Source organism: Dasypus novemcinctus, chromosome Y (assembly GCF_030445035.2).
Source record: "Dasypus novemcinctus isolate mDasNov1 chromosome Y, mDasNov1.1.hap2, whole genome shotgun sequence".
NCBI classification, from domain to species: Eukaryota; Metazoa; Chordata; class Mammalia; order Cingulata; family Dasypodidae; genus Dasypus; species Dasypus novemcinctus.
The window spans coordinates 9,183,570-9,210,542 of NC_092216.1; the positions used below are offsets into that span (position 1 = coordinate 9,183,570).

At 45.7% G+C, this 26,973-nt stretch overlaps 1 protein-coding gene across 2 annotated transcripts in view; it reads right to left on the minus strand.

The window, feature by feature from the left end:
• LOC101445075 (anosmin-1) overlaps positions 1–26,973 on the minus strand; it is an 808,672-nt gene that overhangs the window by 776,119 nt on the left and 5,580 nt on the right. The window contains exon 1 of one of the 2 annotated variants that reach the window (XM_058292227.2): positions 11,726–11,902. The exons of the other annotated variant lie outside the window; for it this stretch is intronic. Within the exon in view, the coding sequence (XP_058148210.2) occupies positions 11,726–11,755 (30 nt within the window). The 5' untranslated portion in view covers positions 11,756–11,902. Of the gene's footprint in view, positions 1–11,725; positions 11,903–26,973 lie in introns of those variants that run through there. 2 annotated transcript variants of the gene reach the window in all.

Sequence of the window (26,973 nt, forward strand, 5' to 3'; positions counted from 1 at the left end):
TGTCTTCTTCAGGTGGCACCGGGTACCAAACCTGAAACCTCCCATGGGGGAGGTGGGCGCCCAAGTGCTTGAGCCACATCCATTCCCTCTAATCTGCTTTTTATCTCTGCAAATCTGTTATTCCTAGTCCTCTCTTAGAACTGGTATCATACACTTTTTGTCCTTACGTGCCTTGTTTACAACATTGAGTACAGTATTTCCAAGCTTCTTCCATGGTGCAGAATTTCTCAGAATGTCCTTCTTTCTTGTGGCTGAATAATATTCCACTGTGTGTTTGTACCACATTTTGTTGACCCATTCATCTGCTGATAGCCACTTGGGTTGTTTTCACCTTTTGACTATTGTGAATAATGCTGCAATAAACACTGGAGTAAAATAGCTGTTTGTGACTCTGTTTTTACTTTCTTTGCATATATACCCAGAAACAGAATCGAGTTAGCTAGGAAACGGACTTTGGCCCAGTGGTTAGGGCGTCCGTCTACCATATGGGAGGTCCGCGGTTCAAACCCCGGGCCTCCTTGACCCGTGTGGAGCTGGCCATGCGCAGTGCTGATGAGCGCAAGGAGTGCTGTGCCAAGCAAAGGGTGTCCCCCGCGTGGGGAAGCCCCACGCGCAAGGAGTGCGCCCATGAGGAAAGCTGCCCAGCGTGAAAAGAAAGAGCAGCCTGCCCAGGAATGGCGCCACCCACACTTCCCGCCGCTGACGACAACAGAAGCGGACAAAGAAACAAGATGCAGCAAATAGACACCAAGAACGACAAGCAGGGGAGGGGGGGGAATTAAATAAATAAATAAATCTTTAAAAAAAAAAAAAAAAAAAAGAATCGAGTTAGCAAGCTGTACACTTGTGATACACATATATGCCATATAAACACAATTCTGTAAGTATTCTTCAATAAACTAAAAAAATAACAACTCTATCCATCCTCAAATGTACAGCTCAAAATTTACCACTTCCATGAAGAGTGAAACTGTCCTACAGAGTTCTTTCGTTTTCTCTAATTTAAAAAAAAATCCTCAAATTAGTTTATGCATACATATCACAGTACATAAATCACAATTTAAACACTACCATTTTAAAACTTTCCAGGTATCTTGGCATACAAAACACATATTTAATAAACACTTTGTGTGTGTGTGTGTGAGGTACCAGGGATTGAATCTGGAACCTTGTACATGGGAAGCTGGGACTCAAACCACTGAACTATACCTGCTCCCCAATAAACACTTTTTAAACTATGCACATCTTTTCTGCTATTTCTTAAAATTGCTTAAAAGACAAACAGGTAATACCTTCTCGGAATACTTTCTCTGAATTTCCAAACAGCTGAGTCCAATTAAGCAAACACTTCCTCTAACATATAAAAATGAAAACACTGCAACAAAAAAGACTCTGGAATTTTCCATCCACACAGCTGTTGCTACAAAGAATCTGTGGTACAACTTAAACATAATGGAATTCACTCCCACAATCTAACACGAAAGAAACTATTTCACTCCACTGAAAGTCCCATCACTGTACTGGGGCAAAGGCATCAGAAATGATAACGAAAAAAATGAAACCACCCAAAAATGTGAGGAAAAATATGAAACCTGTTATACCCGTACTAAATCGAGATTTTGAAAAGTTCACTGGAAATCTTATTTTCTTGACTTTCCAAAATGACAGTTCTCATAAGCCCCAAGAATAAGGGGAAAAAGAACTCTGGATCCAGAGACCAGTTCTGAGTTAGGGCCAATATCTCGCTCATCTCTAGGTATCTTGTCCTGACCTATGTGTATAAGAGGAAGTCTTAAGTGACAGTCACTGCCAAATGACATTAATTACTGGAGAACCCTTTCCTTCCACGCATTTTCCTCACTTCTACAACCAGCCAAGTGTTTGCCACAAGGTTGGCCTCTTGAAAGAGTCTTAAATTTGCTAGGTTTCACCAGCCCTGCAGAGGGGGAAAAAAGGCCAATTTTGCAGAAATGAGAGAAAGGCAAGAGTCTTCCACCTTTGCCCTAAATAAATGGGTTGCCAAACAATCTCCTGTTCCTACAGTAAAATGGGGAAAGTTTGGTGTCATTAAACTTGGAGTAGTCTGCCTAGGGGAAAAGCAAACAGACCTTCAGGCACCACTAACAGCCTCTGAAAATACCTCCAAGCCAGCAAGTACCTTCTTTAAAAGCCTCTTCGCTGACCTACAGGGAACCATAGGTGCTTGATTCGTGTTGAGTCCATGAAATCTGCATGAGGCTGTAGGGTGGCTGGATGTTAGGTTCACTGTCCGTTCACTTGACGAGAGACACCTGGAGAGATGTCACCCACTCCACACAGGTGTTGGGTACAAAAGCACAACGCCCACAGGTTCTGGTGAAAGACGGTTCACTCACAAAGAGACAGCAAGGTCCGCTTCACTCGAGGGCGGCAGTCCCCGCAGCCAGTGGGTCCCAATCAGAGGCAGGGGCAGGGAGACGTTCTACAGGCAGCACCCCGGCTTTGTGTTCATGTGCTGCAGTGGAGGAACCCTTTCCTTCCTCTCCAGCAGCAGATGGACTACCTGGTGTGAGCTGGAGGCCATAAACATGCCCACCAGGACAGCCTGGCCCCACTGACTGTGTCCATGTGCTCAGGACAATAGTGGAAGGAGTGTGGCCCCACTGACTGTGTCCATGTGCTCAGGACAATAGTGGAAGGAGTGTGGCCCCACTGACTGTGTCCATGTGCTCAGGACAATAGTGGAAGGAGTGTTCCCGCAGTCCCTGACCCCCAAGGACTGGGTTTTATCCCACGAGGCCGGCACACCTGGTCTGAGCACAGGAGCTACTTGTGGGTCCCCGGGAAAGGTGTCAGGCACTGCTAGGACTGCCCCTACCATGGTAACCTACAGCTTTTCAGGTGGTAATAACTACATAATTCTTTGCTCAATGAATAACTATTGGATAAAATAATTTTCCAGAAATAGATCTAGAATCTTAGTTCTAAGGACTGAACTAAAAGCAAAAAACTAGGCAACACAGAGCAATGTTTTTTCCCTGGGACGCTTTGAGCAGTGCCACCTGTAGCGTAGAGATACCTGTCACCATTTTGACCCCGGGACCTGGGCCACAGGGGCTCTGCTCCCAGCTCTTCACCCCACAGGCCCCTGCCCCAAGCCCCATCCAGCCAGTCCCTGGTCCCTGCACACAGGGAGAGGAGTCCAGAGGCCAAGCAGCTGGGACCAGCCATAGCCCTCGGCCTCTCTGGACCATGCCCCAGGGCCGTGGACCCCACAACTCCTTGTGGCAAAGGTCCCCAGGCTGCAGCAGGCTCTGCTCATGCCTGGTCCCCAGCTGCGTCCTCTCCAGGGTACACGACAGCTCTGCAAAGCTGTGGGGTGGATGGGGGGCACAATGAGTGGGGGTTGGATGAGCAGGTGTGTGCACATGGCCTGAGGAAACCTCTCCAGAGGAGTATGGAACTGGCGGTAGGGGTCAGAGAGCTCTGGGCTGCTTTTCCCTGCACTGCCTCGTGCCAACACAGAGAGCCCAGGAGGCCAAGGATGCAAACCTGGCTTTCCAGGCTATAGCCCTGAAGGGAGCAGAATAAGAATATACTTTATTTAATAGGTTGTTGGCTTGTGGCACAGCTCATAAAGAGTAAAACGTATGGTACGTACGTCTCTGTACTCTGTACTCTCAGCCTGGGCCACCCTCCACCCCAACATGAGGGGTGGGCCTGTGGGTCCCCAAACCAGACAGGAACCCTGGCAGATGAGACCAGAGTGTTACATGGGAAAGGCAAACAGCTCAGACACGTGCAGAAAGGGAAAGGTGGCAAGCTGACCACTGTGGAGATAAAAGGCCTTAACTGTGAAGGTGGAGGCTCACCCTGCTCACACCTGGATTTTACAAGGAATGTTCCTGATGCTGTTCTCCAGTGTCTGTCTGCATACCCCAGAAAGAACTGTGTCACAGCTCTAAGTTTTCTACTATAATATCACAACAGTCACGACTGCTATGCAGGCGTCATCCGACTCCTCAGTCCAAAATTGCACAGTTCTTTTTCTGGGTGATAAAATAACAAGCTGAGGCTGTATTTGTGTGTGTATGTGTGTTTGTATAATGCTTGCGCACACACAGAGGGACAACAATTATTATTCATCGACTGTGTGCAAACCTCCTTTCGCCTAAACAGTCCCCACCACATTTATCTTTCCGTAACCGCACTCCCTCCTGGGCTGGCTGTCTAGCTCCTCCCGACCGCACCTAGAAACTGTGAGCAAGCACATCCCCACGGGTTGTTGTTACACACCCAAGGCTCCCACTTCAGACCTGCCTTACTCGCCTTTCAGGAGCTCTCCCTTCCTTCCCTCCTGTGCCCCTCTCCTGGATTTCCTCCTCTCCCAGGTCTCCCTGCCGCCGTCCCTCCTCCTGCCTGGGACGCTGCGGTCCCCCCACCCCAAGACCTCATGGTCCTTCTTCTCGTCATGCTGGCATGTCAGTCACACCCCCTGGGAATCGGAGCCACTCCCCCAGATGGCATCAGTAGACAGTGCTAGACCAGCTCTTGCTGCCAACTCTCAATTTCAGATGTACTGAAACACCTCAAAGGTGACATGCTGGAAACGGCCACAGCTCGCCTCTCTGCCAGTACATCTCCTGTCTTGGTGAATGAAACCACCTGCTCCTCTGTCACCCACGCCTTAAACCTTGGGTATCATCGAGGTTCACTCTCCTCCACCTTCCTGCCCCACCCCTGATAACCCCTAAATGCCTCCAGTCCTTGGCCAGTGGGTGAATTCACTTTTCAACCATTTTCCTAGTTTCCAATCTGTTGCCGTCTGACTCTCACAGTGGCTATAATGACATGCTCTTCCTGCAACACAGAACCAATATTTCCCTGACTCCAACTGTCCACTACTACTAGCCCTGTGACTTCAGGATATATCCCACATTTCTGCATACACCATGCAGGAGCCTTTGTAACTCTACTGCCCAGTGGTCCCAACTCACCTGTGTCCCTTCTGGCCATTCCCCTCATCCAACAGCACTGAAGTGTTTTAAAGTATTCAATAACCTCCTGAGGATTTTAACCCAGATATTTCCCTTTCAGCAAATGCCCAATCCCACTCAATTTTAAAACCCCCTTCAGCCCAGCCAATTCCACCTCTCAGTATCTACCCAAGAAAACAGAAAACTTACATCCACACCAAGACTTATACTTGAATGTGTAGGGAAGCATTACACATAACAGCCCAAAAGTGTACACAATCAAAATGTCCTTCACCTTATCAGTGGATAAACAAAATGTGGTGTTGACAGAACAGGATATTAATCAACAATTAAAAAGAATGAAGATGCAATAGATTGCATCCAGCATCCATGTGGAATCTAAGCCCCCTCCTGATATAGATGTGGAGTGAACACAACCATTCCAAGGTCCACAGGATGGAGGAATAGAGTATGGATTAGCGTCCACTTACTGATATTCTATTCATGAACTATTGTGATTAGTAATCGAAGAAAATGTGGCACTGGTGTGGAGAAAGTGGCCATGGTGGCTGCTGGGAGTGGGGAATGGGAGGAAGAGATGAGATGTGGAGGCGTTTTCGGGACTTGGAGTTGTCCTGGGTGATGCTGCAGGGACAGTTAATTACCAGACATTGCATGTCCTCCCATGGCCCACTGGGTGGAACGTGGGAGAGCGTGGGCTATGATGTGGACCACTGACCATGTGCAGTGGTGCTCAGAGATGTATTCACCAAATGCAAAGAATGTCTCATGATGATGGAGGAGATTGTCTCTATGGGGGGAGGAGTGGGGGGAGGGGGTGGGGGAGTATATGGGGACCTCATATTTTTTAATGTAATATTAAAAAAATAAAGACAAAAAAATAAAATAAAAAATTTAAAAAAAGATGCAGTAGGGATGAACCTCCAAGATTAACATTCTGCTCAGTTTGTGTCAAAAAACCAGACACAAAAAAACAGATCTGGTACAATTCCCTTTATATGAAATGTACAGAAAAGACAAATCATAAAGACAGAAAGCAGGTTAGTGACCGTCAGGGGCTGCGGGAGGGGTAGAATGGGGAATGAGTGCTGCTGGGTACGGGGTTTCTTTTGGGGATGAATAAAATGTTCTAGAATTAGATACTGCTGCTGGCTGCACAACCTTGTGAACCTACAAAACCCCACTGCAGGATATACTTTAAACAGTGAATCCCATGGCACATGAATTCTCTCAACAAGCCCCTCCAAACCAGTCGCTCCCCTGCTGTGAGTTTTTTATGACTTCTTCCCCATTCTCCCCATCCCTCTCCCCAAGCAGGCTAGGCAAGAAGTCCTGTCCACACGGTCTACTTCCTTTCCAGCACCAACCAGAGACCATGGGCTTATTTTATCAGCCTCCCCCAACTAAACGGGAGCTCCTGAAGGTTGGAGGTTGTCTTTCAATGACCCTCCTGAAGAGAAGCCACTCCACAAACACGCGTACAATCAAGTATTTTGCAACAGGAGTCTTTGTTATGTTTCACGCAAACAATAAGCAACGTATACGATTTTGAGCAACAACACTGTGGACCTCCAAAATATTCCTTATCCCGTGGACTTCATCCCAAGGCATTTCCCTAGAGCAGCCAATCGTCACATTTAGAGGTGCCTTGCAAGTCCCACTTCTTGACATGTTTCATGCACAAGGCAGCAGAATTTATTGTGTTTTGCCGTCTTTACAATGAAACAGGGCTTGTAATTCTGTAGTGCCTTTTGTGTGACATCTGTTAAGAAAACATTAAAGTAGGCAACTGGCACTTCTATGGCAAGACCAGATATGTGACTACTTAGGAGTCAGACAGTTCTGGGAGTCAGGGCTACAGGAAGCCCAAGTGCTCCCATCAACCATCAACAGCATGGCTGCAGGAGACAGGAAGAGACACCTTCAACCTCCCAACCCACCGACACCAGCCCCCTGCACACACCTGGGAAGCCCAGGCCAAGCTGCCCTCACCAACCAATCCGTATAAACAAAGGGCCCTGCTTCCCAAACAGAGTTCCCCTAGCTTGTCACACCATCATAAACCATTAGGTACTGCCTGCTCTTGCGTTGAGACTTTCTTCTCCCAAACACTCATTTTTTTTTAAAAAAAAAAAGACTTATTTTTTATTTATTTCTCCCCCCACCCCCACCCAGCTGTCTGCTCTCTGTGTCCATTCACTATCTGTTCTTCCGTGTCTGCTTGCATTCTTGTCAGTGGCACTGGGAATCTGTGTTTCTTTTCGTTGCATCATCTTACCGTGTCAGCTCTCGGTGTGGGCAGTGCCACTCCTGGGCAGGCTGTGCTTTTTTTGCGCAGGGCAGGTCTCTCCTTACGGGGCACACTCCTTGCGCGGGGGACACCCCTGCGTGACAGGGCACTCCTTGCGCACATCAGCACTGCGCATGGGCCAGCCCACCACACAGGTCAGGAGGCCCTGGGTTTGAACCCAGAACCTCCCATGCAGTAGGCGGACGCTCAATCCATTGAGCCAAATCCGCTTCGTGCATCAGTCATTTTCAAGCGCACACCTGACTATCAGTGGGAACACAGTGAGCTGTTAGCCATGAGCTTCACTTACTTTGTCTCTGGTCATCTCCCACTGCTTCCTCCCCCACCACTCACACAGGCCAGCCACACTGACCCCTGCTGATTCCTTGGACAAACCAGCACACCACCATTGGAGGGCTGGGCCCTTGCTGTTCCCTCGGCCTGGCACACTCGCCCTCCCTGAGCAGCACGGCCCATGCCCTCCCTTCATTCAGGTTATCTGCTCAGACGCTGCTGCAGCAGGCTAGTAAAATAGGGAATCCATAGATAGATCTGGAACCTGGCCAGAAGTCCACGTGGACATCAGCAACCCCAAGATGGTTGTTGGAAGACTCTCCCCAAGATTCTGCCACTTAGGAGAAGACTTACTCGGAATCCAGGAGAAGCCCGGTATATTCCCCAAGGACTTGTTCATTGGGCCATCCTGGGAGACTGATAGGAGAAACAAGTAGTCAAAAGAGTAAACAGCTGGAACTCCTCCCCTGCCATTAGCCAAGGGGTGGGATAACGAACAGTTCAAAACCGTGCAGGAGGCCTGAGCTCTCTCTCTTGCCTCTGGACTGGGATTCCAGCTGCCTTCTCCCCCTGAGTAAAACCTGGGCACTTACAACCTATCATGGGGAATTACAGCCTGTAAATCAGCCCTCTTTATCATTTTTCAGCCCCTTCCTCCCTACCTGGGACCCGTGATCTGCTATTTTCTCCCATTTCTCTTCCCTCCCTACCTGAATAAATTACTGGCCTAACTCACCGGGCGTGCTCTTGAAATTCATTTCTGCAGCAGAGCCAAAGAGCCTAAAGGCAATCGGGTAACAGTGCCTTCTCAGAGCCCTTCTCTGGCCTTCTGTCTAACATACCCTGCCCCCTCACCCTCCCCTTTGCTTATATAGCCTCTGCAGCTACCGGGTGTAATGCCATTGGCTTCTTGGCTGTACGCGCCACTGCCAAGCCTATCTCCTCCAGGCAAGGTCACTATGGCATTTCCTGCCCTTTGGCACGTACCCAATAAATATTAGGTGAGGGAAAGGCATGAAAAATCTGATTAAGGGGCTGGGAAATCACAAGGCAGACTCTGTCCCCAGAGAGCTAAATAGGATCATGAAATCTTCCACCCTAGCACACACTTCTAGATGTTTCTACGTGCCCTGAGTACTCTAGCACGTGTACCAATTGGGGCTCCTTTAGTTGCACGACAGAAACCCGACTCCACCAACTAACTCACTCAGAGGAATTCACGGGCTGTTGTAACGGAGCGCAGCAAGGAGCAACGCTCCAAGTTTTTAAAAGAAACGAGCAGGGCGGCCCTCTCCCGTTCCTCAGTGGGATGCAGGCCCTGAGTTCACCTCACGCCGCTGCGCCGCCACCTACCCGCTCCCTCACACGCCCGCTGCGAGGAGCCTCTTCCGGAAGCCCCCGGGGAAGAGAACGGCTCTCCTTTCCCAGAGGCGGCACCACGCGGCCCCGTGCGGGCTCCTGGAGGCCCCTCGGTGACCGGCGAACTCAGGGCAAGCTCCGGCGGGGATCTCTCCCCCGCGCGCAGCCCAGGGCAAAATGGCGGACGCGCCCAGGCCCCAACCGGAAATGAGGCTTCGGAGGCGCCGAGGCCGGAAGGCGACTTCCGGAAAGAGAAACAATTTTTATTTTCTTCCTTTCTTACCTCGATTGTGGTTCCCTCGATTTTTAAGGGCAATGGAAATATTTTTATATTTGGTTTACGTGACCGTTCAAATTGGTCGAAATTCACAGAACCATCGTGGGGATCGGCAGGTTTCCTGTACAGGGTCAGTTAAGAAATTACGTTCGACTTTGCGGGAGGTGCAGACTTCCTTGCTGTTTTTCGTGCTCAGCCACTGTAGCAAGCAGCAGCCATAGACAATCCGTAAAGAAATTGGAAGTGAAAGAAAATATCAAGAAGACTTTAATTAAAAACAAAAAACCAGCAGGCCAGATTAAGCACAGGAGCTATAGTATGAGGGCCCCTGGCTTTAAAAGGAGAGAATTGTACAATATGTAAATTATACCTCCGTAAACAGAAAAAGGTAGAGCAGGAAAAATAATATCCTCCAGGAAAAAAAAAAACTGCACACACACATACACTCGAAGTTGTAGTTCCTTCAGCCTACTTGAACTGATATTGTGTCGAAAGAATAAATATATCTCATCGTTTGGAAGAGGAATTTGCTAATGGTGATCGTGTGACAGATGGGCGGGAAGGTTTGCAGACAGTTAAACGGAATTTTTAACTTGACTTTTGAAGATACTTTATGGACTCACTTAAAGACTCCGCCAAGGAGAAGACTGAGTCCCTCTGTCCTTGACAGGCATCTGCAGCTGGCTGTGTGCCTCCTAGAGCTGCACTTCAGCGTTGCCCACTGTCCAAATCGGTTGCCATCACTCTAAGAGCCTAGGTTGGGCTCTTTGGATGTTTAGTGTTGTCCTCATTTATGTCCATGCAGTCTTCACTGGGCATAACCTTTAAGTAAGATACCGTCATTGCTTCCCCTTCTCCAAATAATGGCATGAACAGTGCATGTCTAAGGTTGGGGCGGGGGGCCACCAAAATAGAAAGAGTTCGGTATGCCAACCTGCAGGGTACCATAAAGTGAACAACCTTGAGAAGGAAAAAAAAAAAAAGTGGGAGTATTCAAAATCAGCTCTCATCAGCTCGTATTCAAACAGCCGAATTTGATGCAGGCAAAGGGATTGCAGGGGAGTTACTGTACTTGTGGAAATGCAGGTTGCATAAAGATACCCAATCATGCCCTAGCATGGGGGTTTTTTAAATTTAAATAAAGAATCAAAGTGTTCACCTCATCTTTAAGTAGAAGAAGTAGGCTTTTAAACCAAAGGTAACCAATATGCTGATGAGCCAGAATTTTTCATGAAGATGCTGTTTCTTCCATACAAACATCAAACCTTCCAAGGACTCACATTAAAGGACAGGCACTGTGGTGGGCACAGCTCCAGAAAGACAAGTAAGACATGAGCCGCCCTTAAACAGCTAGTAAATGTATGTCTTATAATAGAGTCTCTAAATAATTTAGCAACTTCAAGCCAATTTAATTTATGAGGTGATGCTAAATGTGAACAGTATCATTTCCCCTTGAATCAGTATTCCCAGGAAAATATTTTTTTTAGAGAGTCTTGCAAGAAAAAAAATATTGACACACATAATTCTTTTCTCCCCTCTCCTAACTAAGTCCTGTGCTACCACAGACGGGGTTGCAGACTTTTCTTTCTTTAAAAAAAAAGCAAGCCAATAAAAGAGAACATTGTTTTGTTCTGTTTTGTTTTTGCTAAATAACTTGGCATTATTATTACAAAGAGGGATTAGGAGTAAAATGGACTAAAATAGATAATTGAAGTTAATTTTAGTAATAAATCCTGGTCTCATCAACTATAGGAATATTTTAAAGAAAAAATCATGACATGATTAAAACAGCCAAACCACAAAGATAAATTTAAGTTGAAAACAAAGAGTCACTTTTTCCATTGAGTCACTTCCCACAATCAGACATAACCATCCCCCACCCTCTTTGCTCTGGACATAATATGGATACATTGAAAATTGCTCCTACCCTTGAATAAACTCACTGCAACTTTGCTTTGAAATGTGCCACCTTAAAGAAGGGCTCTCAAACTGTCGGGTACCATGGGAGGTTTAAATGCAAATTCCCACCCCACACCATTGAGACAATTTGGTTCAAGACATTAGGAAAGGCCCAGGAATTCATAAATTCATTCAACAAATTCTATCTTCCATCTGCTAGGTGTCAGAAGGGAACTCGGAGCTGCAGAAGCTGGAGCGTGCACGTGTAACCAGTATTCCAGGTGACACCCAGCCTGCAGGTCCCAAGAGCACCCTTTGAGAAATGCTGCCTTTCTTTCTCCCATCGACAATCTGGGGCGCCCTTCAGAAGCCAAAGATAACTGGGGATGGACCCCAGTCTGGCACAGATACTGGAAAGAGATAAGCTGCATGCTTTCTAGCTCCTTGGTAATCATTCAATGAACAAATCAAACATTTTAAAAGAGTACACGTCCATAGTTAAATTCAGCAAATCTATGGTTGCTTTGATATTCTTTACGGAACTGACTAAACGGTTGGATTAGGTGGGTCCCCCAGGGCACCCCCACATTCACTGATCTATTAGGTGGATTCACAGCTATCATTCCTTACACTGAAAGGAGGCGAAGGGGGAAAGTGCATGGGGTGAAGACTGGAGACCAGGCGCTGGCTTCAAGAGTCTTCTCCCCACTGAGGCACAGGACGCACTTCACTCCTCCAGCGAGCAGTGTGACAACGTGGGAGGCTCGGTGCCCAGGGCTTTCGCTGGGGTACCACCCGACATTGCAGCTGCCAGAAGGAAAGCAGGGCTTCAGCACACGCCACACTGTCTGCACAAAGGCTAGGCACAGCTGGCCACTCTTGTCATGCGGGGCAAGTTTTCCAGCTGAGCAGGAAACCATTTTACTGCTCTAGTTTCCAGATGCTGGCCACAGGCCAATGTCACGGCAGACCCTTCTTAGGACAGCAGTCTCAGGTCTGCTATGTTCCCTTTTTCAACACAGATGTTTATTTCCTTAAAACGATAAACGGCTAATTCTACTTACCCAAAGCTACCAGGGTCCCCTCATCAGCAAAATAATTATGTTAGCGTTTCTTTCTCTGAGCAAAATAGAATCTCCTATGTCCAGCATGAGGCATAAACAAGGCCCTGGCAAAATCATCTGTTTGTCTATTGACAAATGAAATAATTTCAGATCCAGATGCCTAGAAGGAAACAAGCCTTAAATACAATCCTATCACCACATCATTTGTAGTCCCTGTGTACACTAAAAAGTATTTTGCAGGAAGCTATTAATTGATTGCTGAAATGATTTGATTTTGCAATGATAATTACGCTATGTATTTGTTGTTATCTTTAAATAAAGGATTCTGCCGGGCCAAAATAAACTGATTGATTAGGAGATGTGGCAATTGTCTAGTACAGGGATCAAAAAATTATATGCCACCACCTGTTTTTATAAATAAAGTTTTATTTAAACACAGACACACCCACTGATGTGTGCAATGTTTATGCCACCTTTTGTGCTGCAATGGCATATTGAGTCATAGCAACAGAGAATTATTATAGCCTGGATCGCTGTCTTTGGCCTGTTGCAGAAACTGTTTGTTAATCCCTGGTAAATCTAATCTAGTCAATCCAGACCAAGAAAGTTAGAGTTCAGCCACTGAGGGACCAGACAGATTAAACTGCCAGACGTTGAAAATGAAACCAAACAGACCTAGAAGAATGTGGAACGAACTGCTTCGCATGAAAACAATAGAAGAAATCACAGAGAAAAATGACCTATTGATGGCTACTATATATACATTTTTAAGTATTTTTAAACATTACAAGTAAAATTACTAAGTGAAAACTTTGCAAAAACTTTACCAAGGGCGTAATATGCTCAATATATAAAGAACTTTCAAACAACTGTAAGAAAACCAAGAATAACTCAGTGGAACCAAAGTTAAAGGAGTGGATACAAATTTCCACTTTACAGAACAGGAAATACGCAAAGCTGATAGAAACAGGAAAAGATGCTGAAACTGACAAGTAATCAGAGAAACAAAAAGTATAAAGGAATACCATTGCAGACTGGGAAAAATTGAATGCAACCTTGGATTGGATCGGGTCTTATTGATGGAACGTAGACAAGAGACCCTTAAACACCTTTCGTGCCAAGATATTTGGAGCGCAATTGGCAAAATCTATTAAATGTTAAATATCTGTGGCCTTTGACCCTGTAATTAAAATTCTTGATATTCATCCTAGTCAACAGATAAGCCCTCACTCCCCCCACCGCCACCAAAAAAACTGCTAAACCTTGTCACTGCTGAAGGCGGTGTACCCACAGAAACACGCATATGTAAATGCATAGAAATGACCGTCCACCAACCAGTCTGGGTACCTCTGGGGAGGTGCCTACAGGAGAAGACTGAGGTACACTTTACCTTTCTATACATTATTTGAAAATCCTGTGACTGGAAAGTATGAATTCCATGCTTGTTAAATGGAAAGAAATCCTGTCTTCATAGCATGCCCTCCCTTCTCCTGGACAAGCACCCTTCTCCTGAGTATGCCTCCCCCGTTCCAACCAGTTGCCTCGAACAAAGGCATCCACCACTGGGTGGTCCTGCAGGGGTCTTTTGGGCCGCACCAGGTCCACTGGGGCTGTAGACTCCCCCCCCTGGTGGCACAGGTGACGATTTAAGCCTGGAGGTGCTGCAGAAGCAGCAGCTTCTTGTGGAAGGAATGAAGCCAGCCTCAAAAGAGAAGCAGAGATGCTGGGCGAGTGTCTCTGTGACAACTGGTGGCCTCTGGATCCGTTTCCAGGAGGCCCAGAAGCCACCCACACCTCTCTGTCCTCACTTCAGTCAAGGTTTTTTTTGCCAAGGCCACCTGGAATGGGGTTTCTGTCCCTTACACTCAAAATGGCCCTGCATTGAAATGAAGACAGAACTTCAGGGAATGAATACAAAGGACTCTAACCATTGCGGGGAGGGGGTGAAATCTCAACCTTTTTACCAAAAAAAGGACTAGAAATTCTATTTTAAAATGAGAGGTTGCATTTTAAAATTCAAAGAGACAGCTCTGCTACATGTGTTTGTCCCATGAACTGAAATTCTCCACTTCAGACTGGTGGAATTGTTAAAAATTCCACCACTCTGGGTTCTGGGCTTCTAGGTTCTTGGCTATGTCATGTAAAAGAATTTAAGAACATGCCATAGGGTAGGCAAGGGAGTAAAGAGCTCGTTAAGAGGGAAATGGATTTGGCTTAATGGATAGAGCATCCACCTAACATATAGGAGGTCCAGAGTTCAAACCCAGGGCTTCCTGACCTGAGCTGGCCCACATGCAGTGCTGATGCATTGCAAGGAGTGCCCTGCCACGCAGGGGTGTCCCCCGCATAGGGGAGCCCCATGCGCAAGGAGTGCGCCCAGCAAGGAGAGCCACCCCATACAAAAAAAGCACAGGCTGCCCAGGACTGGAGCCACACACACGGAGAGCTGACGCAGCACGATGATGCACCAAAAAGAGACACAGATTCCGGTGCCGCTGACAAGAATGCAAGCGGACACAGAAGAGCACACAGCGAATGGACACAGAGAGCTGACAACGTGGCGGGGGGAAGGGAAGAGAAATAAATAAAACTAAATCATTTTTTAAAAAGAGGAGTTGAAGAAGGACAACCACCACACCATGGAGCCTAGAGTGCCTACAACTGAAAGCGGGAGGATTGCATCCAGTATCCATGTGGAATCTGAGCCTCCTCTTGACAGAGGTGCAATGGACACAACCAATCCAAGGTCCACAGAGAAAAGGTGGCATTGGAGTGGGAAAAGTGGCCATGGTGGCTGATGGGTATGGAGAATGGCAGGAAGAGATGAGAAGTGGAGGCGTCTTAGGGACTTGGAGCTGCCCTGGATGGTGCTTCAGGGGCAATCACCGGACATTGTAAATCCTCCCAGGGCCCACTGGATGGAATGGGGGAGAGTATGGGCCATGATGTGGACCATTGACCATGAGGTGCAGAGGTGCCCAGAGATGTACTTACCAAATGCAATGGATGTGTCATGATGATGGGAGTGAATGTGGCTGGGGGGGGGGAGTGGTGGGGTGGGGGTGGTGGGGTTGAAGGGGTCCTCATATATATTTTTTTTAATGTAATATTTTTACAATCAATTTAAAAAAAAAAACAAAAAACATAGGCTTGCCACATACACACAAAAAAGAAACAAGAGAACAGCACACAACTCCAGGCATGGTTGTGGGCATGCTACAGTGTGAGATGCACACATGGGGCCCCAGACCAGGCCCTTTTAAAGTCATTCCTCCTCCCTCTTCCTCATAGTGGGGAGGGGCCCCAGCTGTTGGCTGTTCTGACTGGTGTCCCACCTGTTAGCGCTGGGGGCGGGGCAATGGGGAGGCCTGTTGTTCGGAGGTATCCAGGGCTTCCCCTTGACCCCAGAAAGAGTTCCAAATGGGCCCCCATGGCCAAGGCTAGGCGGGGACTTTTCCACTTTGTTCTTTAGCAGCAGCCTTCCTTCATTCCCTATACTAACCTGCCTCAGAATGAGAAACATTTCTAAAATTTTCTTACACTTTTCTGAATTTTTAAAATTCTTTACAAGAATCTGTTACTTCTATATTAAGAAAAAAGATCAATTGTCTTTCCTTCCTTTCTCCTTCCCTCCCTCCCCTTCCTTTCTTTCTTTCTGAAAGACTCTTAGAAAAAATCAGGCAGAAAATGTTTAGGATTTAGAGTCTAAGATATTTTCAAAGAATTGTAAGTATTTGATTATGCACAGGGGGAAAATGTGCAGAAACTCAGGGTGACTTTACGGTTTAAAGCATAATATGTTTGGGTTATCAGCTTACCTTAAATACAGTATATTTCCTACTAACCTGAGTTTAATAGGTGTGTTATTAACATGATTATGACAGGTAATATAACGCAACCCAACATATTAGGTTCTGATAACTGGTGTGGCAGACTGTAATATTGCTTGCCAAGATCTGGGGGCCTTCCCTACAGAAGGATTAAACACACACACGCATGCACCCAGCTGAACTCATGTGTGGCCATGTGAATTGTTTCCACCAATGAAAGATGAGAAACATGACATTTCATGAGAAACATGAGCCAGATTGTGGATTGTCATTCCTCCCCATCTCCATCAACCACAGGCCCCAAGTGACAATGATGAACTGAGCCACTCACAGTGACATGTGGCCTGACTGAGAAACCACCTTTTGTTTTCAAGCACTGAGGTTGTTTGTTACTGCAGCATTACAGTGCCCATCCTCACTAACACTTGGGAATCTGGGAAGTGAAACCACCAGGGGCTGGGGAAGGAAAGGAAGATCATAAGCACTGTAGGGCAAGTGAATTTTAACTACTTGACCTACCGTTCTATATTCTCTTGCTATTTTTACACGCTATCATTATTCTTCTTGATATTTTACTAATGTAGCAAAAAGTTCTAGTGCTTTTTTAGGCCTTATTAAAAGGTAAGCTAAAGGAAAACCTTGGCTGTATCAGAAGCTCTAACATTTATAATAGAGCTCACACCATGCACTAAATCACACTGCTATCATCATAAAGTACAAACAAGGCCACATTTTTGTAATACATCATCCAACCCATGATTTTCTCCAACTCCCCCTCTTCTCCCCACCCCAACAGTTTTAGAAGAGACTGTAATGGGAACCACACAAGCAGCTCTTGGTAATTTTTCCCAGATCTGTTTTACTTCAGTTCTAAGCATGAGTTTAGACCTCAGATTTTTGTTTCCTGAAAGCTCACTAAATCATTTCATTAAAATTCAGGCTCAGCTTGCAAAGTGCGCACATCAGGGAAGAAATATCTTTGGGTTTAATCAGGGACAAGCAAATATAAAGAAATATTCCTTCAAATAACAGTAAAGGAAGAACATTTTTCCACATAAATCCAGTCTTTTTCTGATGGCAACCATCTTCAATGACCTTGTAAATGAAAGGAATATAAAGAAAAGTGAGTTACTTTTAAAAGGTAGGTGGAGACGACCATCATCCAGAAGCCAAGGAATTTATTACCTTGAGCACCTTGTAATGGAGCAATGCACGCAAGCGCACACACACATGTGCACAGATGGCGGCACACACACTATCATGTGCATGCACTCAGGCATGCATAGAGACACAGGGACACATCTCACCTGCACTGGAGAAATGTACACACGCATAGGTACACACCATCTACAATGGAACCATGCTCATCCTCCCACCCCCTCACACACACACAAAGCAGTACACACACCATCTACAAGGGAGACAAGGGACCACAGCACACACACCTACAGCTATACACCTACAATGAAGCAAAGCAAAGCACACACACACACACAGGTAAACACTCCATCTGTAATGAACCAACCTTACACACACATACAACACACATACAACAGAACAATGCTCACATGCACACAGAAAATACTAGAAGTATTTTTCTCAAATTTAAAGAGAAATTTCTATATTACTCTGACTTTTCAAAAAATGTCTTTCTTCCCAAATGGCACCACTAAGTGTTCTTCCAGTTGATGTAAAAACTCCCCCTGCGGTTGGCTGGTGTCTTTCTGATGTCATAAATCTTCCACCAGACATACATCTTGATTCAACAAAATAAGCCACAATGTTTATCAAAATACAATTTTCCTTTTGTCCGGGGCAACTTGAACTAGCAGTGTAATGCTATTTGAAGCCAATTTTGCCTCAGATGTTAGTCTTTGAAACATCAAATGGTACAAATTCTGGCTGAAGCAAAACACTGGGTCAAACATTGTAATCTGGAAAGAGGATGTGGCTCAGGTGACTGAACACCCACCTACCACATGGGAGGTCCATGGTTCGGTTCCCTGTGCCTCCTAAAGAAGACAACGAGGCAAGTGCATGTGGCTCGGGTGATAGAGTCTCCCGCCTACCATATGGGAGGACCTGGGTTCGATCCCTGGTGCCTCCTGGTGAAAAAGAAGAGGAGAAAGCATGCCTGTGCGGTGAGCCAGTGCCCCACATGAGTGCCCATGTGGTGAGCCAGTGAGCACAAGTGCCCACGCAATGAGCCAGTGCCTGCGCAAGTGCCCGCACGAGTGCCTGTGTGGTGAGCCAGTGCCCACACAGGTGAGTCATGCAGCAGGATGATGATGCAACAAAAGAGAGACAAGGGGAGAGTCAGGGTAAAGCACAGCAGAAACCAGGAACTGAGGTGGTGCAATTGACAGGGAATCATTCTCCACATCAGGAGTCTCCAAGATCGAATCCTGGTGAATCCTAGAGGAGAGAAAAATGAGAAAAGAAGACAATACAGACAGCAAAAACAGCAGGATGGGAGGAAGGGAGGGGGGGAAATAAATAAAAATAATAAAAAAAGAAGAAGACAGAGAGCTGGTGTGACACACAGGTGCGATAAGCTGACATAAGAAGATGACACAAGAGACAGAAGGAACAAAGCATTATGAGAGACACAACAAAGCAGGGAGCAGAGGTTCCTGGTGCCTCCTAAAGAAGATGAGCAAGACAGTGAGCTTGCACTACAGGCAGATGCAGCAAGCTGACACAACAAGATGATGCAACAAGAGACACAAGAAGAAAAAACATAAGGAGAGACACAACAAAGCAAGGAACAAAGATGCCTCAAGCAATTAGGTGCCTCCCTCTCACAGTGGAGATTCTGGGTCCCAGTGTCTCCTAAAGAAACAAGGAAGACAACAGACACAGCAAGTACAAACAACAAGGGGATGGGGCAAGAGAAATAAATCTTAAAAATAGTAATATTAAAAACACCAGCTCCATGTGCATTTTTTAACTGACTTACATGCAGGAGGCTCAGGGGAAATTATCTACCTTTTAAGGACAACTTGGGAACATTTAAGCATTAAAAGAATAAAGATGGGGGACCAGATATAGCTCAAGTGTTGAGCACCTGCTTCCCATGCATGAGGTCCCAGGTTCAGTCCCCCAGTACCTCCTAAAAACAAAGCAAACAAATGAAAACACAAACTGCTAATGAGGAGTGGATATAGCTCAGTGGTTGAGCACCTGCTTCCCATGTATGAGGTCCTGGGTTGAATCTCCAGCACCTCCTAAAAAATGAAAAAGAAGAAAGATGTTAAGTGTGTATAATATATAAGAAATGAAAGCATGGGTCTGTAATGATACTGGAAAGTTTGGTATGTGAAAATAAAAAAATAAAGCCCTTCTGCATAGAAGAATTTTAACTTAAAACTCGAAGAAATGGTAGAATGAGTAATTCACCATTTTGTAACCTCTGATCAAAAGAAAGGTCATGAATGGGTATGAACAGATATTCATACAGGCCCAAAATATCACCTCCAGTTTGCTCACTAATTACACAGGGATAAAGCAAAATTTAGTGAACACAGTGCTGACCCACTCAATCAGATGCAGCAAAACCAGCAAAGACACAACTTGACAATGGATTCGATTCCCTGATGTAATTCAATGAAAAGGACACAAAGTCACTTAGGCAGTATTCAAAATGTCTAGCCTGTATCAAATCATGAGGAACATCAGACAAAACCAGATCATGGGACATGATGTACTACAAGTGGCCTGGACTCTTTAAGAAATTCAATGTGGTAAAAGAAAAACTAAAGGCAGGCCAACTACTCTAGATAAAAGGAAATTACAAAGTCGAGCCTAATGCAGTTCGTGATTCTTATCTGGGTATGGGATTTTTAAAACACTGTAAGAAGAGATTTTGTACTGATGTAGGATGCCCCTGGCAGCTCCTAAAAGGACACATTTTGGTGGCCTAGCACCCACCTACTTGTCTAGAAAGACCCAGCCTTGGAGGGGCCTGGAGCGGGCTTTGGAGCGCGCTCAAGGCCGTGGAAGGAGTGCTGGGATGCAAGTGTGTCTCTGGCGAGGAGGTGCAGGCAAGCAAACACAACTGCCCTGTGGCTGAAACAGAGTTCTGGGTCCCAGGTGCTTGGGGACAAGCATTTTAACGGGGACGTCCCCAGCAGAGTTTAAGGCAGTTTACTCTCTCAAATTCTGGCATCATTTGATGGCCATAGTTTTGTTAAAAAAAGATCCAATAGATGCTAGATGGGTGGATGGATGGATAGAGAGAGCAAACAATGTAGCAAAATGTTAAAATTGGTGGATCTGGGTATCTGGGTGGGGGGGGTATGTTACAGTTCTCTGTATGTGTTTTTTCACTATTTTTGCTACTGTCCTGGAAGTCTGGAGTTATTTCAAAATAAGAAGTTTATTAAGAAAAAAAGATCCCACTAACAATTTCTAAAATGCAACGAATTCCTTGGAATTTATGAGACTTAAGCTATATCACCAGGTAAGCAGATTTATTTTCCCCTCCCTCCCTTCCCTCCCCCTTCTGGGTTTTTTTTTTTTTTTTTTTTTTTTGGCTGTCAGTGTCTATTTGCTGTGTGATCTTCTGTATCTGTTTTCTCTTTTTGAATTCTCTTCTCATTTTTTCTCCTCTAGGATTCACCAGGATTCGATCCTCAGAACCTCTGATGTGCAGAGAGGTTCCCTGTCACTCGAGCCACCTCAGTTTTCCTGGTTTCTGTTGCACATTGCCTTGACTCTGCCCTTCATCTCTCTTTTGTTGCGTCATCATCTTGCTGCGTGACTCACTTGTGTGGGCACTGGCTCTCCAGGCAGGCATTCGGTTCACTGCGCAGGTACTTGGCTCACTGTGCAGGCAATCGCACAGACACTCAGCTCACTGCATGGGCACTGGCTCACTGTGTGGGCACATTTTTTTTTTTTTACCAGGAGGCCCCAGGGGTGAAACCAGGTCCTCCCATACGGTAGGCAGAGGTCCAATCAAGCCACATGCGCTTCCTAATAAGCAGGTTTATTGATGGATAGTTTAGAAAATGATAAAATATTATCTATTTTAATTGTTTTATTTATATATTAATTTTTACCACTAAATTTTTAGAATTTTTATATTAGGCATTTTGTATTCTACCCTAAATCGAAGGGTAATGATATATAAAGTATCTATTAAGATATATAAAGTATTAAGTGAAAGATCTCTCAGTGTTTACATACTAAGTTTTACTTACTTTTCTAGACTTTCAACAAATTAATGAAAAGCAAGACATGGAAGAGATGTCCAGAATCAGCATCTATGGTCACATGAACAAGCCATTCTTTGTAACCTTTTACATTTGAAATGCACACCCCCCAGGAAAAGAGCCAGTGCTAATCCCTCAGGAGTTCCAAACTACTTAAGCAATTACATCAGTTGCAATGCAATTATGTTTACGTGCCAGCACTGAAAGGAAAATGAATAATGGAAATTGAAATTCATCTTGAACGTAGACACTCAGGCATGCTCGGGCTGAAAACCTGAAGGAAAACAAATTATTTCCAGTTTTCCTCAACTCTAAGAAGAGCATAAAATAGGTAACAAATAAAACTTTAATTTAGGAATTTCCTGTACTCACAGTCTTCATACGTGATCATTTTATTTTGGAAGTACTTCTAGGTCTTCCTTATCAGTAAAAGAAACATTTAAGTACCTCATTTATGTAAAAATCATGAGCGATGCATCTATATTTTCCCCAGTCCACCTCCCAAAAATAAATCGTGCCTGTTATTGGTGGTTATTTATTTTCAAGACATTTTCTAATCACCTGGAAATGGATTCTTCTAAAGTACATCTTCCATGCTCTCAGTAGATAAAGCGCTTGTAATTAGGTCAAAGGGGGATTTACTATTTCAACAACTCTTTGTAAAAAGTCCTCTGGCTTTACCAGCTAGGAAGCAACCCCCACCACCCCTTACTGTTCACTTTGTTAGCATCTGTCAGGTGGCATTTGTGATTTTTCAGATGAGGTGTACTTTAAGCCTCCCTTTACACTTCCAGAGACCTGAGACAAAAGGCTCTTCTGGATTCTCTCTCCCGGGTGAGGGATGACAAGACTCCACTTCCCCGCGGCTGTGTCCAGGGGGCGCTCTGCTCGTGTGCTTCCAGGGCAGTCACCATTTACTTGACTGTGCCAACTGCTGGCGTGATCACACGTGCTGGCCCCTAAATCAATGAATGCTAAACTCAGCCAGCCCCAGCCTGGGCCCCTCACACGAGCAGCAATGCCATCCCCCACAGACGGGCCCTCAAGCCGAAGCAAAGAAGCTGAGCTTCCTCGTAAGCAAGTTCTGCTTTCAAAATAGATCAAGAGTACGGGGTTCCACCAAGACCTGAGGAGCACCTGATGAAGAACATAAAGGGGGTCAGGTCACAGAAGTCAGACGCCGTGTAGACTACAAATTCTGCCACAATACCTGTGAGGTGGAGGGGGGAGGGAGGGAATAATTGCCATCTCTTTTGCTTCTGGGAAAGCAAGGCCAACGATTCTCGAAGTGTCAGAGTGAAGAAGTAGGGAATGCATAGGGTAAGATGACCAAGGTGTGGTTTTAGCCTACGAGACTGGTACTTGTCTGAGATTCCACAAAAAAAAAAAAAAAAACCTTGAAAAACCAGGCTTTTTGCATTCCACGTCCCATATGCCAAAGTTTGGTGACACACTTCAGTTATTCTCCAACCTAAAGAGACTCCTTAACGTGTTTTCCTCTTAAGGAAATTCTAACGACGTTAATACATACGATGAATTTCAGATTGTGAGGACCAGTGTAGTGTCAGCAGACAGTGGTTTCCTTTTGCAGCCAGGGACTTCTAGCAGATGAGCGAGTCACTAGTCAACTGGAGAATCATCAAAATTGTCAACACAATTTGAATGTGTACAGAATAGACCCAAAAATGAAAGGAAAAAATGATCTAGTGACAGCTACAATTAGGCATTTTCCCTTTTATTTTCCTTTTACTCATCTCGAAAAAATCATTTTGAGAGAAACTTTCTTACTAAAAGAACAGAGAATCTTTGTGTCATTCTTTCTCACTTAATTTCCTTGCAGAGCTCAAGTTGTGAAGCACTCCATTATTCAATGACTGCTCAAAAGACGTTTCTGTGCAAAACCGAGGATTATCTTTTAGTTGGAACAAAATGAAAAACAAAAAACTGTGTGCACACTGATGAGGTCAGATGAACATTAAAATCTGGGACAAGACTGAAATAATTCCATGTCATGTGGAGAAATCAGAATTTTCTGAACTTTCATGTTTTCCTTATTGTTTCAACATATAGTATTAGATGTAAGTGAAAGATTTAGGAGGATTTGTGTAGGGTCTAGAATTATGGACAAACATCAGTTTCTCATAGGCTTTCTCTTTGGATCCGTGCCACCTTTTAGTCTTATTTTCCTGAAAGCTTGCCCACTCTATCTTGAGATTCTTTTATACTACAAACCACAAAGCCAAATTCCAAAATAGAAAGCGTAAAATGCACTGCAAAAACAATAACCTGCATAATGTCAATTGGCTAATAAACCATTTTTTTCTTCCCTGTTCTGGTCCACAGAATTCTCAAATTTGTTATTGGGCCTAAAGATTTCTTTCTCTCATAAATTAAAAAAGAGAGACACTGCCTGAAGCCTGCTGTAACGGGCTGAAGAATGAATGGCAACAAATACATATTCTTTTTTTTTTCCTCCTCTCCCCTTCCCTCCCCCCCATGTTGTCTGTTCTCTGTGTCCATTTTGCTGCTTGTTCTTCTTTGTCCATTTCTGTTGTTGTCAGCAGCATGGGAATCTGTGTCTCTTTTTGTTGCATCATCTTGCTGCATCAGTTCTCCGTGTGTGCAGTGCCATTCCTGGGCAGGCTGAACTTTCTTTCGTGCTGGGCGGCTCTCCTTACGGGGCGCACTCCTTGCGCGTGTGGGGCTCCCCTACGTGGGGAACACCCCTGCGTGGCACAGCACACTTTGTGCAAATCAGCATTGCACATGGGCCAGCTCCACATGGATCAAGGAGGCCCAGGGTTTGAACCGCGGACCTCCCATGTGGTAGACGGACGCCCTAACCACTGGGCCAAGTCTGCTTCCCCAAATACATATTCTTAATCCACACTGCTGTAGAGTGAACCCATTGTCAATAGGCTCTTCTGAGATGTGGCCAACTGCATCGGGGGGGCCTTACTTCTTTTACTGAAGGCCTTATAAACAGAACCAGGAAGCCAGAAGTCAGAGGAAAGCAGAAGAACAGACACAAGGAAAGGAAGATGGCCATGTGGCAAGGGGCAGAGGGGCAAGCCAATGGACCCCAAGAACTGTAGCAAGCCAGCACCAGAACTTTACAGCTTTACAGACTTTAGGGAAGAAATATGGCCTTGCTGATGCCTTGATGCTGGCCTCCTAGCCTTATAAACCATGAGCCAATCAATTCCTTTTGTTAAGCCAACCACTGTGTGGTATTTGTCATAGCAGCCTGGCAAACTAAGACACCTGCAATTTAAACTAGTCTGAAGTTATCCTATTCTAGAACTCCTCACTTAAAATGAAATAAACCAAATAACCATATATTACACACACATCCAGCAATGTTTATCGTCAAGTCTTGCTTCTATGCAGTCACCTATGTAGTCACTTTATCTAGCCTGCTTCTCCTCCATGACCCAAAGATCTAGAAATTGGGAAGCAGACGTGGCTCAACTGACAGAGCATCCGTCTACCATATGGAGGATCCAGGGTTTGATACCCAGGGACTCCTGACCGGTGTGGTAAACTGGTCCACGCGCAGTGCTGCCAGCGCTCAAGGAGTGCCATGCCACGCAGGGGTGCCCCCACGTAGGGGGTGCCCACACACAAGGAGTGCACCCTACAAGGAGAGCCGCCCCACGTGAAAAAAGGGCAACCCACCCAGGAGTGGCGCCGCACACACACAGAGCTGGCACAGCAAGATGACACATCAAAAAAGAGACGCAGTTTCCCCAGTGCTGCCTGACAATGCAGGCGGGTACAGAAGAACACAAAGTGAATGGACACAGAGAGCAGACAACAGAGGGGAAAGGGGAGAGAAATGAATAAATTAAATCTTAAGAAAAAACAAAACACAAAGATCTAGAAATTATTCACCCAACTGAGCAAGGTTTTTATTCAACTAATCATTCCGTTCTATATGTAAGCATTGCTATAACTTAAATATGTTTTTTTTTGAAGATTTATTTATTTATTTCCTCTCCCCTCCCCCCCCACCCCGGTTGTCTGTTCTCTGTGTCTATTTGCTGCATCTTCTTTGTCCGCTTCTGTTGTTGTCAGCGGCACAGGGATCTGTGTTTCTTTCGGTAGCGTCATCTTGTTGTGTCAGCTCTCCGTGTGCGCGGCGCCATTCCTGGGCAGGCTGCACTTTCCTTCGCGCTGGGCGGCTCTCCTTACAGGGTGCACTCCTTGCGCGTGGGGCTCCCCTACGCGGGGGACACCCCTGCATGGCAGGGCACTCCTTGCGCGCATCAACACGGCGCATGGGCCACCTGCACACGGGTCAAGAAGGCCTGGGGTTTGAACCGCGGACCTCCCATGTGGTAGACGGACGCCCTAACCACTGGGCCAAGTCTGCCACCTTAAATATGTTTCTAAAATATAGGAATAACTAGACTAGTCACAACATGACCCAGTTATTTTTCCCTGAGGTGTACATACACAGAATTCCATTTAAATATCACCATAATATCGTTACAGCTTCCAATTCCAGAGCAACAATTCATATTTACCTTCTTTGTTGACAATCATACAGCAGTTCTTATGCAATGAGAAATTGCAGTTATGTTCCATAAGCAATCAAATTCCATAATGAAGATTTTCTCTTTTCTTCTACTAACAGGTAACTTATGAGTAGATGTAGTGTGATCTATTTTCTGAGATAAAATATTCCTGGTAAAATTTGATGTTTTCAAATCTGCAGCAGTGATTGGTTTGGGGATGGTTTTCAGCTCTGTCTCATTAGTTATGACACTTGATGAACAGCCTACACAGGGCCCTTTGTGAACATGGAGAAAGATGGGAAGTCCACAGGGAGGGAGGGCACTGCTGAGCTGAGACTTAAAAAACTGGGGAAATACTGGGATAGTCAGCTCAGTTCAGACAGAGAACGTCTGTGTGCCCAGCAGACCAGGTGCTGGGGCAAGTGGTCAGAAGGCTGGGGTACTCAGTTCCGGAAGGGGCCAGTGTACCAGACTAGGGGTTTGGAGTGTACCCTGAAGGGTTCTAAGGAAGGGGGTGAGTAGATTTGCATTTCAGAAACAGTGCTCTGGTTTCTGTAGAGAACGATGGTCTGAACCAAAAGGCGGGCATTCAAGGGGAACAAATAGGCAAATGGTTACCTAATACAGGTGAGAGCCAAAGCCATCCCACATGAAGGCAGGGGCAGTGAAGATCAGGCTATCAGGGCAGAATATCAAAGACACTGTCAACTTGTCAAAATAGTTGTTTCGGGAGGGGTGGTGATGAGGGAGAGACCCCAGAGGCTACTGAGAGCCGGCAACGTTTTCCTTCTTGACCTAGGTGATTACAAGTGCTGATCTTTCCTTTATCCATTAAAGTGCATAAATTTCTTGAATGCACTTTTATGCCTCTAGGTCATCTGTCACAAGAAACAGTACAAGGAAAGGGGGAAATACTCTGTGGCTGTAACAGCATTACCCAGTGGTTAGGGCGTCCGTCTACCACATGGGAGGTCCGTGGTTCAAACCCCGGGCCTCCTTGACCCGTGTGGAGCTGGCCCATGGGCAGTGCTGATGCACATGAGGAGTGCCGTGCCACACAGGGGTGTGCCACACAGGGGTGTCCCCCGTGTAGGGGAGCCCCACGCAAGGAGGGGAGCCCCACGCAAGGAGTGTGCCCCGTAAGGAGAGCCGCCCAGCGCAAAAGAAAGTGCAGCCTGCCCAGGAATGGTGCCGCCCACACTTCCCATGCCGCTGACAACAACAGAAGCGGACAAAGAAACAAGACAA